This window comes from Notothenia rossii (genome assembly GCF_949606895.1).
Source record: "Notothenia rossii genome assembly, chromosome: 5".
NCBI classification, from domain to species: domain Eukaryota; kingdom Metazoa; phylum Chordata; class Actinopteri; order Perciformes; family Nototheniidae; genus Notothenia; species Notothenia rossii.
In genome coordinates, this window is record NC_136903.1 from 15,668,529 (window position 1) to 15,683,189 (window position 14,661).

The window sequence follows — 14,661 nt, forward strand, 5'->3', positions numbered from 1 at the left end:
GCACAGAGTCTGAATTGTGTAAACACACCACCGCAATCATTGATAAAATATTGCCCTGATGGTTGTTTGACTTTCTCATGATGGGGGTCCCCTATTGGCATTACATGAACGTGCATCTCCACCCTGGGACCGCACCCCCTCCCATCGACTGCTGCTGCCCCGTGGCACATTCTACTTCACCCTAATTACAATTAATAATTGAAAAAAAGGAAATCAATGTGTGCAAATTAAGCGTTGTAACAGTTGGCTTTATCGGTTTGACATTGTTTTTCGGGCAGCTTCCCCATTGCACGTGACGGAGTCGATGTTTATTTTTTTGTTATGTCTGTGGTGCAGTACAATCGTGGCTTTATTTATACTCCAGTCACTGCGTTTCGCTATGTACTGTAGATAAACGTCCACTTCTACTCTGATTGCTTTTTTGTTGTTGTCCTGTGGCTAGAGAGCAAAGGGTTTGTTTTCTGCAGGACAGGGTGAAGGGTAAATTATTAATTGGAAGGAGCAGTGGGCTGTGTAACAATTTGCTGATCCAGAAGCTTTCATGAGCCGTGTCAGGTTCTGTTGAACAAGTCACTGGTTTACTGCGCTGATGGCAAAGGCATCGCTCACAGCCTGCTCGCATTACTGCTCAACAAGCCCTGTTTTATTAGAAGTAGAAGGCGGCATCTCTCTTGAGTACTTGTTTTGAATAAAGCGTGAGGTTACCTGGCTTTGTCTGTGCTGGTGAACCCCCGGCCCTGTTGGCCCTGTTAGAGCTGCAGAGGAGAGCCTGCCACCTGCACGGCTCTTATTGATCCGGGTTCACATCCTGAATTGGACTTGGACAAATGATCAGATCCTCCTCGGGATAAACAACCAGGATGGACTTTTTAATCAGTAATGTACCGTCTTCAAATAATGAAGTTATTCCCTCATTAGCTTGTGGTTCCAAATAGGCAACCGTCCGATCTTGTTATTTCGTATTGAACTGCGAGGCGGTACCAGGATGGAGTATATGGTGCATTATGGTGAACAGTCAGAGCAGCAAACTCTGTTAAAAGAGTCTCTGTGTTGTGTTGTGGGTTGGGCCCGGTGCTGCTCTTTCCCCCTGGGGGACTGTGAACACCCAGGGCTCGGATGAGACGAATTAGGGCAGGACAAACGACACGCCCACCAACAGGAGCTGCAGCGTGCTGTTATTCCAATTCAGCAGAAGTGTCCCCATGACTATTGGCAGTTTTTTTCTGTATATTTAGAAATTCATTTGTCAAGCTCACAGGGATGTATCTAAACTGTTTACTTGTCGTGTCTGGGTTTTTCTGAGGATTAATAAATAACAGTGTAATAGGTGTCAGCAGAACATGGAGCGGACAGTGGATCCTGCCTTGTGGCGTATTGGCAGCTTTTACAGCCGCAAGTTTAACAAAGCTGAGAGACATTTATCACTCCCTTTTACACAGCAATCATCACATTCCCTCAAGACGCTGGTACTGTACCAGGCCTGTCGTCTTTTCACTCTATTAGTCTGCGTCATTGAGTCTGGGAGCTGTGATGAATAGCTGGATGTTGAGTCGGGCTTTTATTGAATAACTCCCATTACAAATGGCTCATATTGACTGAAGAACTGAATATTACACATTCTTGTGTCAGCTAAATTGTAAGCACAATTGTTTCATTGTTCCTTTCTAGAATTAACATTTGAAAATCTGTAAAGAAAGCCTTTCTCTTCATCCATTTTGATATACTGACTGGCCTGTATTCATTCTGGTCATGGAGTGTAATTTGAAAATTCAGATCTGTCAAGGGTAAAAAATGAACAAAGCTTGTGGTACAAAGCGTGAATCAGACAATATGAAACTCGGAGGTGCACTCTTGTAAAGAGGAAATGCTGGAGACTCGTCAAGACAATGAGTCATGCGGCTTTGCTTTTCTTCAAGCTCTGCTAAAGAGTAAGCAAGGAGGGGAAGGCTCTCAGGAGCATTTAGCCTTCTAATGTTTTGTATGGGTTGAGTTATTCCCAGAGTGTCAGAAGTGTGTGTTAATAATAGTTATGTGACAGTGAGAAACTCAGGCTGTGGGGAGTAAAGTTGGGCTTTGTGCCAAATTTTCCAAAAGCAGTAATGTGGTTTCCCTAGTTAAAGTTGTCAAAGCAGCAAACAAATGTCTGCACACACCTCCTTGAGCGGCCAGCGTTTACACCCATCCAGCCATGACTGGAATGGAAGTCTGCTTTGCACTGCGTCCAGCTGAATAAATGAACTTGGTGTCTTTTGAATGGGGAAAGAGATTCTGCGTTTTAAAGAGCTTGACTCAGGCCCTCATTTCATATTTAGCTTTGAGAGGCTTTCGGTGGCACAGACTCCCCCTCGGAGAGAACAGTGGCCAACATTTAGCTGAAGAGGCCAAGTTCAGGAGAACTTCAGAATCAAGTCAGCTGCAGAAAGTTGTTTGGTTTTAATCGTGTTGCAGCCAGCCCCAGATCATGCAGACTCTTGAGCACACTTCAAAGCTCCGCACCACCATGATGGCTCTCTCAGCCCATTCTTTGGACATCACCGTCAGAAGTTTACTATCTGCCGGTACCCCTCAACCTGATCTGTTTTGTTCCAGCCAAGGGGATTATACCCAGCACCTTGGGATTAAACCTCTCCCTGTGTGTGAGGTTATCCACTTTCCAGCTGTTATGTATATTATGAGCTCTGAGAGTCTGGGCTGAGTGTATATGTCTTCTGGTTAGGCTGGCTGACCCGGGCCGGGACAGTTAATGAGCGAGGTCGCAGCTTCTCTTGTTTCAGCCTTGAGTGGGATTCACCGCCTACACACACCACAACCCACAGGGGGGTCTTCATCACCCCACACAATTGATCTGTACTCTCTAGAAGCTGAAACCTCCTTGCCACATGCTAGTTTCCTCTGCTGTTTCTCTCTGTGTTTGCCCGTGGCTCATCGTGAACTCTGACTCCTTAATCACAGTTAAATGCTGTGAGAGCTGGGAAGAGAGAGACTACTGGGTAAAGTTTGAGAACCTCTGTGTAGGAGAGAGACAGCGGGATAATGGGCTTTGCTCTCAATGTGCTGAGGCCTCTAACTGGAAGCTAAAGGAGGTTTAAAACTTCAAATGGTAACATTTGTTGAGCTCCTAAGCGCCAGAAAAAGCCTGCAAATTAAGCGTTAGATAGATTTTGGTTTATTTCTGTTTTCCTCTGCCGCTCTGGGTATTTTTTTTTAATGACATCATATTTTGAGTTATACATGTAGGAATATAAAAACACTCTTAATGTTGTCAAGATTTGAAGCTGAAACCAGAGGTGATGATGCCTCCAGTTATTTAGGCACTGCCTGTTTTTGTGCAGCGCTGAGCGAGCAGCACTGTTGAGCTGAGGGAGCTCTGATGAGTGCTTATAGAGTGCTAAACCAAGTTGCAGCTAAACTGCTCATCCATTACCTCGGCCGCCCGCACACCCCTCAGATTTAATGTGCTAGGGTCGTTTGCGTGGCAGCAGCTCAACCTTCAGGGAACTCATTCATGGACTGGACTGGAGGCCAGAAGCACATTAGATCAAATCAATGTGATCCCTGTAATGTGGCCTCTAGTCTGCCTGACCACAGAACTAACACAGCACTAGCCCAGCGCTTCAGGACCCCCATCAGGGCAGACCTGTCTGTATCAGGGTTGGCCTGATCATCTTCCTGCTGTGCACCTGGAAAAACAAGCTTCAGTGCCGACTATGAAGCAGGGTTCATTAAGCTCCCGCTCTGGCTGATCACAGCTCTGGCAAAGCGAGCATACAAGGAGGGAACGTTGTGTCTCTACATTTTCAACTGAGCCTGCTATGATGGAAGAATCAATAGTGAAATATTCAGCGTCCTGGATGCTGTGCCGGCCCGGACCTAATCTCAAGCTGAGCTTTTATACGAGGCAATACTGCTGCTGCTAGAAATAAGCACATACCAATCATTTAAATCAACACTAGATACTCTAAAGAACAATTACCCTGGTGCGACTGAAGACTGCCTACTACCCTCGGTCAGGGCCCATTGCTCTTCACATAAAAGCTGGTTGAATGTGTGGGTGCCACTTAGTAGTTTGACTGAGCTATTTACATTAACCCATGTAAAGTAGCTAGGTTGTATAGCTTAACCAATGTTCCTGCCAATATCATAATACCAATTGACCAATGGGAAGACCAATTTTCTTTGTAATTGTTAATGAGGAATGGCACCTATGGGGTCTGCATCACAGAGGATTAGTATTGTCTCTCCCACCAAATTAAAGCTTTCTGCACTTCGACTCCAAGTTCAATATTAGTCTGTTTAGAGAAAATGTATTGAAGTTTGGAGAAAAAAATGTGTTTGTAAGCAGCACCTTGAGATTTTTTTCCCACTTCCTGTTTTGACAGCTAATGTTGCAGCTCAGAAAGGTGTGAAAACATCGGTAACAAAGCGTTCCTCGTTCTTAGTCTTCGATCCTCTTCGTTCTTCTTTTAAATCCCAGGGAGGTGTGAACAGCTTGCACATTTGCTTCCCTTTTTGCAGATTAAATGCAGTTTTTTTTGTTCATGTCTTTCTTTATCAGTAAACCTTACACATAGTCATGTATATCAGGGTCACAGAATGTATCTTCTACAATTTGTGAGTGACAGAACTATATTTAAATGTTGCACTTGTTTGATCATTTCTACTTGATGGTTATGCAGATTTTTAGTCACTTCACACACCAAGAATAAGATAAAGTACATGAAGCAGCATTAATATGCTAATGTAATCTAACGATTGATGTCTAATGTTGGTAAGGCTGCTTGTTTCACTGGAAGTTAACCCAACTCCACACAACTTTCAGCCTTTTAACATTTTGTTATGACTTGTTTTACCATATAATATATTTGATTCTAATTGTAAAGATAAGTAGATTCATTGATAAATGCAACTATTTTGTTAATTAAAAATAAAAAAAAGGACAAATGCACTGTGTTTGTTAACCTGAATTGCTTTGTGTTTGAAACGTTTGAATATTTTCTTCACATTTTATACATATATTTTAACCCTAACCTAACCCTAACCCTAACACAATTCTGCTCCAAAAACATGTTAAACAATAATGAAAACTAGCTGTTTTCACTTGAAATAAGCACAAAAATCTGCCAATAGAACAAGTGAAATGTTGCTTTGTAAGATTTCTTGAAATAAAATGGGATATTTAGATAAATTAGATCTTGTAATTAGCTGCGAGAACTCATTTTGAACTATATTTTACCAGAATCAGGAAATGTTTATTTACAATATAAGCCGCAAATGCTCAAAAGTGTTCTGTTTTCTGATGTTCGTGATTTCTAATACATTTGTAAAAAAACATGTTTCATCTGAGATAAAACTCAAAATAAGATTTGTTGACTTATCAAGATGATGCATTGTCTAAAAACAAGACCCGATATCTCACTGCAGTGTTACTTCTGAATTTATTATGTCTTCAGGTGTAAAAACATGACTAGATATTAGACAGATATACTTAACAAGATTTTAACTTTTTGTAGTGCAAATCATGATCAATTAATCAAGACAGAAATAAGCTCAACAATTATCAAGTTCTAGACTTCTTTTTTTTCAACGAACTACTTTGGCTTAACCTGTTTTATGTTAATTAGCTAAAGTGACCTGCGAATGTAGGAAAGCATTTGAGAGATCTATCTCAGTCTAACTTTGGTTCAAAGACGTAAAACAGGACAGAAAATCAAGTATGTGAAAATCCATTGTTTTATTATTTTTTATATTGTTTTTATAGACAGATCCAATGCTTACCAATTTGCAAAGCCACTGAACTGTTTATCCTGCGTGAGGTTTTTCCAGTCAGAGGCACTCTTTCATAACTTCTCTATGGTATTAATCTGTCGGGTTACAATTTGATTCATGTTTTGGGAGAATATTGACAGGTGATGTACTTTTTTTAGTGCAGTGTTTGTTGCTGGCTGTAGATATTTGTTTCAAAGAAGCTTTACACATATACCGGAGAAGTGTCTAAAGATTTGAAACAGAACCTCACTGAAGTCTCATTTAGATTTCTGGCTCAGCTTCTCTCTGTGTGGAGCTTGCATGTTCTTCCTGTGATGGATAGCAACCTGTTCCTCTGCTTTTCGCTTAGTGCGTGCATGGATGCACTCCTGATTTATATGACCCTGAGCAGGAATACAGACAGTAAATGGATTTAATGGATACAGCTTGTAATATTAAATATATATTCAATACTTTTTAAAAAACAGCAATTCATACTATCCACTTTTTTTACTTCACACTTCCTGTGGCTCTCAGCCTAAAGCCATTGATTTACGAGGAGGTATGTTATTAGTTTTAATTCTCGATGATTTTGGATGGCTTAAATAGCTGGACACTGCAACTTCTAGTACTCAAACAGGAGAATTCAGTTTATTTGTTGATGCACTAGTGTGTATTTAACTACAGCAGCACAATGGTGAATGTGAGATTGACTCAAAAATAAACTACAGAGCCCATGTTCTTGGTAATGAAGAAACATATTTCCCAGTGCAGCAGTGGGGCTCATCGATGTGTTTATAATAGTTTTTTGATGAAAATCAAGCTCTAGTATTTGAGCACAGAGGAAAAGTTACAACATGCTTTAAATTCAAATACAGTATAGTTAGAATCAATTCATTAGTGGCATATCTTCACTGAACAAATAATACAAATGTCATACCATATTAATAAAATAAGCATGAGCTGAATATGAATGTCAACAGTCACAAGCGTCTTGAAAACTGTCTGAAAGTTTTCACAGGGATAAATAATATGCTTTCCAAAACATTCACTATTAATGTATGACTATTACTACATGTACTTAATTTATGAGTAATTATTAATTGCTTGCATTACAGGACTTCAACATTTTCCCGACAATAATTGCGGGGGAATAATCCTATTTTGTTTTGTGGCTCAGCTCTGTCTAATGCCACTTCTCTGTGTGTCTGCAGGCTGTGAGAGTGACTACTGGGGACCTCATTGCAGTAGTCGGTGCCAGTGCCAGAATGGAGCTAAGTGTAACCCCATCACAGGTGCCTGTGTCTGCACTGATGGGTACCAGGGATGGCGATGTGAGGAGTTCTGTGAGCACGGCTACTACGGCAAGGCCTGCCAACTTCCCTGCCAGTGTCTCAACGGTGCCACCTGCAACCACGAGACAGGAGAGTGCATCTGTGCACCGGGCTACTCGGGGGCTTTGTGAGTACCAGCAACATATTTATTCCTTTGCAACTCTCTCTTTGGTGTCTACAAAATAAATGTTAATGCTGCGTTTGTTGTTTGTCTGAGCGTGCTTTGTTGATACAAAGAACTGCAGGCAGAATCCAAGTTTTGTGTCTGACTTGTTTGACTATCGACATGTGGTGACAGCTGTGGAGAGCGCTGCCCCTCCGGTAGTCACGGGCCTCAGTGTGAGCAGCGCTGCCCCTGTCAGAACGGAGGAATGTGCCACCACATCACTGGAGACTGTTCCTGCCCCACCGGCTGGACGGTAGGTCACACCTAAGGAGGGCAATATGTAAAAAGAAAAGAAACTAAATGTTGTTGGTGTTCCTGGGAAAAAAAAACGTTTATAACTCTTTACTGCAGAGACTGACATGTTGAGAACATGGACCTCAGGATCAATAGGTTGTGTTCAATTATAAATGAGAATGTGGGATTCTCTTCCCCCTGCTAGAGAACAAATCATTGGAGTGCCTGGTGGGGAGGTTGTGCTTGCTTTCTCAAACCAGAGATCAAAGAGTCATGTCAAGTGAACATGGCCACCCACAGTCAACAATATAGAGTATGTCTTTAGGGACGTCCCACTGGCCAAGGGTTTTAAGGCAACAATCCCGGTTGGATTAAAGCTGGGATCCTTTGTTGCATGACATCTTGCTTGCACTCTCCCCGCATTTCGTTTCCACTGTAAACTATTGAATAAATGCAATCAAGAAAAATGTAAACCTTTTAAAAGAATTGAATGCATTAAAAAAAGCAATACCTGGTTAGATTTGTAGCATTCCTTCGAATAAGCAGAGGAAGATAAATTCTTCTTTTGTGCCACAAATGGGTGTCTATATGTATCGTGATGTCATATATTTTCTGGAAATTCAATTGAGAAAACTGATTGCATATGAAATAACCAGATATGAAAGTGGGTTTTCGGCTAATGTAGAGAATTAAGTACCTTACAAATTGAGGTACTTCATCACATTTATTCCAACTTTTTTTCTTTTAAATCCAATTTTGCTGTAGAGCCTTCCTGCTCATCGATGTGCAAACAGCCCACATTACCTAAAGCAAGCAGAGATTTAAAGGGGCAGACACCATAATATAAATTGTATCATAAAAAGTCTGATTTATATTTTTTCATGGTTTTTATCGTCCTCTTATCCAACCACACTGATTAAATCAGTAATTTGCCAATAAAGAGACTATTGTTTGTTAAATAGTCAAATAAAATAAAAAATCTCCAATGCCGGTGTAAATGTTATTCCGTCCATCAGTTCAGACGGTGTTGTCAATTTATGTTATGTCTTTAATGTTTTACTATATTTTATAAATAGCAGGATATAAGGATATGGCGGAAACATTAACAATATGTCTAAACCAGGGGTGTCAAACTCAAGGCCCGGGGGCCAAATCCAGCCTGAGACTTCATTTTCTGTGGCCCCACAAGAGCTTGCAAAGAATATTATATGTTTATTATACGGTTACCTGATAATTTACAGAAGCACGTTGCCCATAAACTACATGTCCCACAATGCGTCTCAAATTAGACTTTTTTTTCTTCTAAATATGCATTTTTTCTCAGAATTTGACCTTTTCTCCGAATTTGACTCTTTTTTTTAAATGTTACTTTTTTTTCGAAATGTTACTTTTTTTTAAATGTCACTTCTTTTTTTTATTTCGCCTTTTTTTCCAGAATTTGGCTTTTCTTTAAATCATTTTGTGACATTCTCACTGAAGAGACTTGCAATTATTTGCCCCAGTCTTCTGCTTTCAGACGTTGTTAATTATGAAGTTATTTCCCTATCTGATAATAATCCAATGCAGAGGCAATAATGTAATATAATACATTATTTTATACATATATTTATATATGTATTTTTATATAGTCTTAAAGTTACAACCAGCCCTTTGAGTGTAGCCCTAATGCTGATTTGGCCCGTGATTAAATTTAGTTTGACACCCCTGGTCTAAACTGTCCAAAAATCAGTAATAGTTGAGGGCTTTCAGTCCAGACAAAGTAGTGAGGGATGTATTTCATATGGTTCTTTGCCGTCTGTTTTTCAAAGGGTTCAGTTTGTGCCCAGCCGTGCCCTCTTGGCAAGTACGGCATGAACTGCAGCAAAGACTGTTCCTGTCGTAATGGAGGGCTGTGCGGCCACGTCACGGGGCAGTGCCAGTGCGCAGCGGGCTTCAGCGGACGCAGGTACGCAGCTCATACCTCTGCCAGACAGACTGCTGAAATATTGCACATAAAAGCCTTTTGTGAAGTACAAACTTTTGTACTCCTACTTTGAAAATAGGTCAGACAATGGCATGATTTATTGATATAAGTACTTAATGCAACGGATGGTTTCATGCCGACAGTTAAACAGTCACTCATTGACCTATTCTCTTTGTTGACGTACCAATGAGGCACAAACCTGGCTGTTCTTTAGAAAGAGAAAGGAATTGCAAGAAGAATATCACACTCATGAGAAAGAGGCATTTATTAATGCGTATTAGTCCATTTGAAGGAGGATTGTAAGCTTTTAATGGGGATGTTTATGTTTAATTAATCTTATACTCCATGCTTGCCTGCAAGGTTTCCTTCATCCTCTTCCACTCCCAGCCTGACCATTGATCTCACCATGAGCTACATGCTGTTTTGATTCTGCTCATTAATTATAAGTAATGGGCTTATATTAAGGTCTCATTGAAATCCACAGATCTTTTTAGTTCCCTCTGCCTGCCAGAGCAGCCCAGAGCAGCACAGGTTTATTAGTTCAGCTAAAGCAATTGTCTCTTGGATGGAAACACTTCCTCGACAGGACCTTTACTTTCCTTTTATTATTTTGCTAAATTGCCCTCATTCATTTAGTCAGTGGCAGGTGAATTAACCTGCCAGGAATAATCTGAGATTGTGTTAGCCCCCCACCCCTCTTGTCTAGTTTAATAATACCATTGTCCCCGGATAAAACTGAAGCTGGGGTAATTTAAACATGAACATAACTCGCCCATTTTGTAATGCAATTGAGCTATTTGTAATAGCTTTGTTAGACTCTTGAGATTGAAACTCCACCAGGATTGTATAGTTAAGTCAGTATATTTAAGTGAAGACAAAACCCTACTTCAGTTCTTCATGTGGAGAAACTCATTGACTCTGTTCATGACGTTTAAGTCTTGTCCGACTAATGTTGAACATTCCTGGCTGCTGACGGCGAGGGGCTCCTTCTCGGGCTTCCCTGTTATGTACTCGCTCAAATTAAGCTTTCAGTTTCGTGTTTCAAAAAATGCTTTTAGATCAAATATTCATAATTAAAATCTGGAAATATAAATACTATAATGTTTTATAAATTACAGTAGTAGCTGATGCATGTCATTCCTTAATCAAATAGCCACTATTTTGAAATACATTTTTAAGAAAGTGTTCAATTACAGTTATCATTCATTCTTTCCCTTCAAAACATTTCAGTCAGACAACTCACGTGTTCTTAATATGTTTATTAGAAGCAGCATATAGTTTGAGTTTGGCGTCTAAGCTCGGGCCTCATCACTCCACAGATTTACAAAGAACATTGAGTGATGATTAGATAACTATCCCCCGAGCCTACAGGTGGAAGCTGGGGTGGTGGTGGGGCAGGCGAGCAGCAGCAACATGAAACACAGCAGCAGGAACATGAACGTAGCAATAGCAAGTGAACACAGCAGTGGCAGCAGCAGCAGCAGCATAGCGAGGAGGCAGAGGCAGGAAGACCTTGCAGCTTAAATAGAGCGGCATGTTTAGGAGAATGTGTTTGGTTGGTTGTAAGAGGGACGAGGTGCGTCACGTGTTAATGTATCATTGGTGCTCGAGTTGACTACCTGAACTATTGTTAGAACAATAACGAATGTATCCTAAATGGGATATCATATGTTTAGTCCATTTTAACATTTAAGTTGTGATAAGATGCAAGTTGTAGATTGTGCAGCAGTAAGAGCAGTGTTGGTATAACAAAAGCGGCAATAACACCACAACTAATATTACATTTGATTCATCATGTCTTTCACCTCGTCTCTTGAATTATATATAAAATATGTACCTTGTCTAGCAACTTTTGCTTCTTCCCCTGTTGACTAATCCTTTAGTTAGTTTATTGATTAATTGCAGTGCATGTGAAAACAATTTCAAAATGTAGTCCAAGGGGATGTCAGACTAAACAAATGACTTGTTTTGTCTGACCAACAGTGGCAAAAAGTATATGCTACAGTATATCATTTTTAAAATAGAACTATCAAGTAAAGCATATAAACAAATAATTTTTTTTATCCGATTGCTTTTGATTCATTTGATGCTGTCAATCAACTGTTTCATTAATCAACCTTTTTTTTTTTTACCTTGATTCTACTAACCACAATTCACTGTAATTGTTTATAATCTACTTTTAGAGCAGTGATTTTAATTTGTTCCTTACAGGTGCCAGGATGACTGTCCTGTGGGCACCTTTGGTCCGCAGTGTAACCAGAGGTGCGAGTGTCAGAACGGAGCCAAATGTCACCATATCAATGGAGCCTGTCTGTGTGAAACTGGCTTTAAAGGCCCTAATTGCCAAGAGAGATTCTGTCCTCCTGGCCTCTACGGCCTCATCTGTGACAAGTACTGCCCCTGTAATACCACCAACACTGTGAGGTAAGAGAGACATCACTGCAAGGTGTCACACTCAAGCACTGAAATGAAGACCTTAATGAATTAAGACTTTTCCAACTCAATTTTACCTCTTCTTAGCTCTAAGCCAGCTCTCATTTTGAAGTCTGGACACCTCTTAGTCAAGTCATCCAGTTAGCCTTTAATCGCGTCCTTTGCTTCATTCATAATTTCTCAGCAGCATTCATAGTTAATGCAATGTTAATGCTCTGATTCCGGCTGGAGTTGGGCGCCGACCGTAGAAGTCATTACAGAAAGAGGGAGAAAGCCTCATCTATATGGAACAAGCACGTAGACTCAAAGATGGATGAAATGCTGCTGGGGCATACTTCATAATTTGACCCTGCTGAGGATGGAAGTCTTGATACTCTACGAGCTGAAACTTTGCCTCACACTTCCTGTGGTTGTCCCATCTTTCTTTCTCATTATGTTGTAGCTGCCACCCGCTCTCTGGTGAATGCACCTGCTCTGCGGGATGGACAGGACTTTACTGTAATGAGACCTGCTCTCCGGGATACTTCGGAGAGGGATGCATGTCGCCTTGTAGCTGCACCAACGGTGCCGACTGCCATCCTGTCATAGGCACCTGTATCTGTGCCCCTGGGTTCATGGTGAGTGGCATATTTCCTCATTGCTATTTAATTATACCAAGGTCATTGGCCTCTATCCCAGGAATGTTTTATTGTTATTTCAGATGTTTTATTGTTATATAATTCAACCTTTAATTTGTCTCATGACATATAAATGACCTTTTGGAGACTGACAACATCTGAAGAAGCTTAGCATAATTATTTACAAAAAAGTAGCAAATGTTTACTGAAGAGAAAAATAGTTGGGCAAAGGAGAAAGAAAATAAAAAGATATAACTTAAAATGTATTAAAACACTTTGACAAGAAGGAATAGAGGACAAATCAATACACAAAAGTATTACTATTAGAACAACTGTCCTTGATATACAACTAAATGTGACTTATTACTATGACTTCCTTATATTACAAGTTGTAATTATATTGTTGGTTATGCTAATTGTTCATAAAACTGCCATAGGTTAATTGGCATTGTAACTTTGCTTGCTGTTACCTTTGTTATACTCACATCCTTAGTTTCATTCAATAATAAAGGTAAAAGCAGGTCTGTGTTGTGTCTATAATACAGCTCTTTATTGAGAAGGTTGTTACTATGATTTATATTTCATGTTATTTGTGGCCGTATTAAAATGTTTGCGTCATTGTGGTCGTAATGCTCTGGAAGTGGTCCCGGTATTACTTTAGAGGCTTTTTGTACGCAGGCAGGCACAAGCAAGGTGAGATATTTTATTATTGCCTTATTATGGATGTGCTGTACTGCACCATGAGAAATTCTAAATGAATCATTCTCTGGTCCAGCCTTTAGCAGACATTAATGATCAGTCGTGTGTATTTTACAAAAAAGGTTTATACGCCTAAACTTGTGACATCAGAGAGACAAGTCGAGATATACCTTACAACTATGTTCCTGCAACAATTGGGAGAAAATTGAAACTTTGACCTATATACCTTTCCATTTTAGCAGTTTTTTCTGCAGCCATGTTATCCCTTTTTACAACTGTCCAATTAGTTGGGCAACTTCAATCAGTTTTCCTATTGTATTTCTCGTCCGGCAATCTGGAGTTACAGAGCAACAAAGACAGAGAAGAAGGTACATTTCTGCCAACATTACATTTCAGTGGAAATTGCCTGTGTCTTACAGCGGGACACTGTGGTGAAATGAGCTGCCGAGCGGGGCCGCAGACTGTGTCTTAATTTGCTCCACCTGTTCTCTTTGGCGGCTGCTGGGAAGAGCTGCCAGATCCATTAAACAGACCTAGAGGGCAGGAGCTGGATAGGAAAGGAGGCAGTCAGATGGGAACAGACACACATCATATTGGTGTGTTTGTGTGTGTGTAGGAGTGAGAGAGAGTGAGGGAGGGATACTGTGATGCCAGAGCTGCTGCTGCTGCTTTATTAGAAAGTTAGAGCTGAGAATGTTTGTCTTACCTGCGTGTTTAACTGTGTGACACCTGATCATTATCACGCAGTGGAGCTTTTTAAACATGATTGATGATGGCGTTGGGGTTGTGATTGCTGGTAGAGTCACTTCCTCAGGGGACCGCCGATAGGACTTAGTCTCCCTGCTGCATCTTTGTTCTGGAGTCCCATCGGGGGACAAACCAAGCAAAGTGTTGGAGCAGACCGAGCTTCTGCACGCTTGATTTAGCTCTAGTAATTGGACATGCTCTTTTTGACTTGGACAAAGTGATTACATGTTACCTATTCAGGCATTGTCCCTTGCAATTTATAGCAGATACTCGTAGCAACAATTTTTCTCCCAGATATGTCTGCAGTTTTTTACAGATTTGGTTGATACTGCCTTTTCTGAAATATGAACGCATTAGGAATGGATTCCTGCCTGCCTTTGTAGGTGGCGAAAACAAATCATTTTCCTATCTCTCAGGGCTTTCCAGCCTCATCAAAAGGTTCAGAGGTTCATTTTCTGTCTTGCTGCATGAATTTTAAACTGCAGTCACTCATCCAGCAGTTAGATGGACTGCTAAGGAGTGAGACTGATTGGTAATTAGTGGTGCCATTTGCATCTAGTCTCAATGGGTACCAGGCTGATCAATGTTGTGTCAGTGAGAGGCTTTCTGGAAAAAGTGCTCTCCAATTACATTAAGATACTAATAGGTATGAATTTAGTGCCTTGACCAAGGACGACCTGGCTGCCTCTCAGCGGCTCAGGTCTGGTTGCAGCCCCCACTGGA

The 14,661-nt window shown here is 40.6% G+C and overlaps 1 protein-coding gene across 6 annotated transcripts in view; it reads left to right on the forward strand.

The window, feature by feature from the left end:
- The window catches only part of megf11 (multiple EGF-like-domains 11), a 71,428-nt gene that overhangs the window by 37,420 nt on the left and 19,347 nt on the right, over nucleotides 1-14,661 (forward strand). For all 6 annotated transcript variants that reach the window (XM_079681473.1, XM_079681470.1, XM_079681471.1 and 3 more), the window contains 5 exons: nucleotides 6,960-7,206; nucleotides 7,378-7,498; nucleotides 9,288-9,424; nucleotides 11,654-11,866; nucleotides 12,318-12,492. In XM_079681473.1, coding sequence (XP_079537599.1) covers nucleotides 6,960-7,206; nucleotides 7,378-7,498; nucleotides 9,288-9,424; nucleotides 11,654-11,866; nucleotides 12,318-12,492 — 893 coding nt within the window. The remainder of the gene's footprint in view (nucleotides 1-6,959; nucleotides 7,207-7,377; nucleotides 7,499-9,287; nucleotides 9,425-11,653; nucleotides 11,867-12,317; nucleotides 12,493-14,661) is intronic.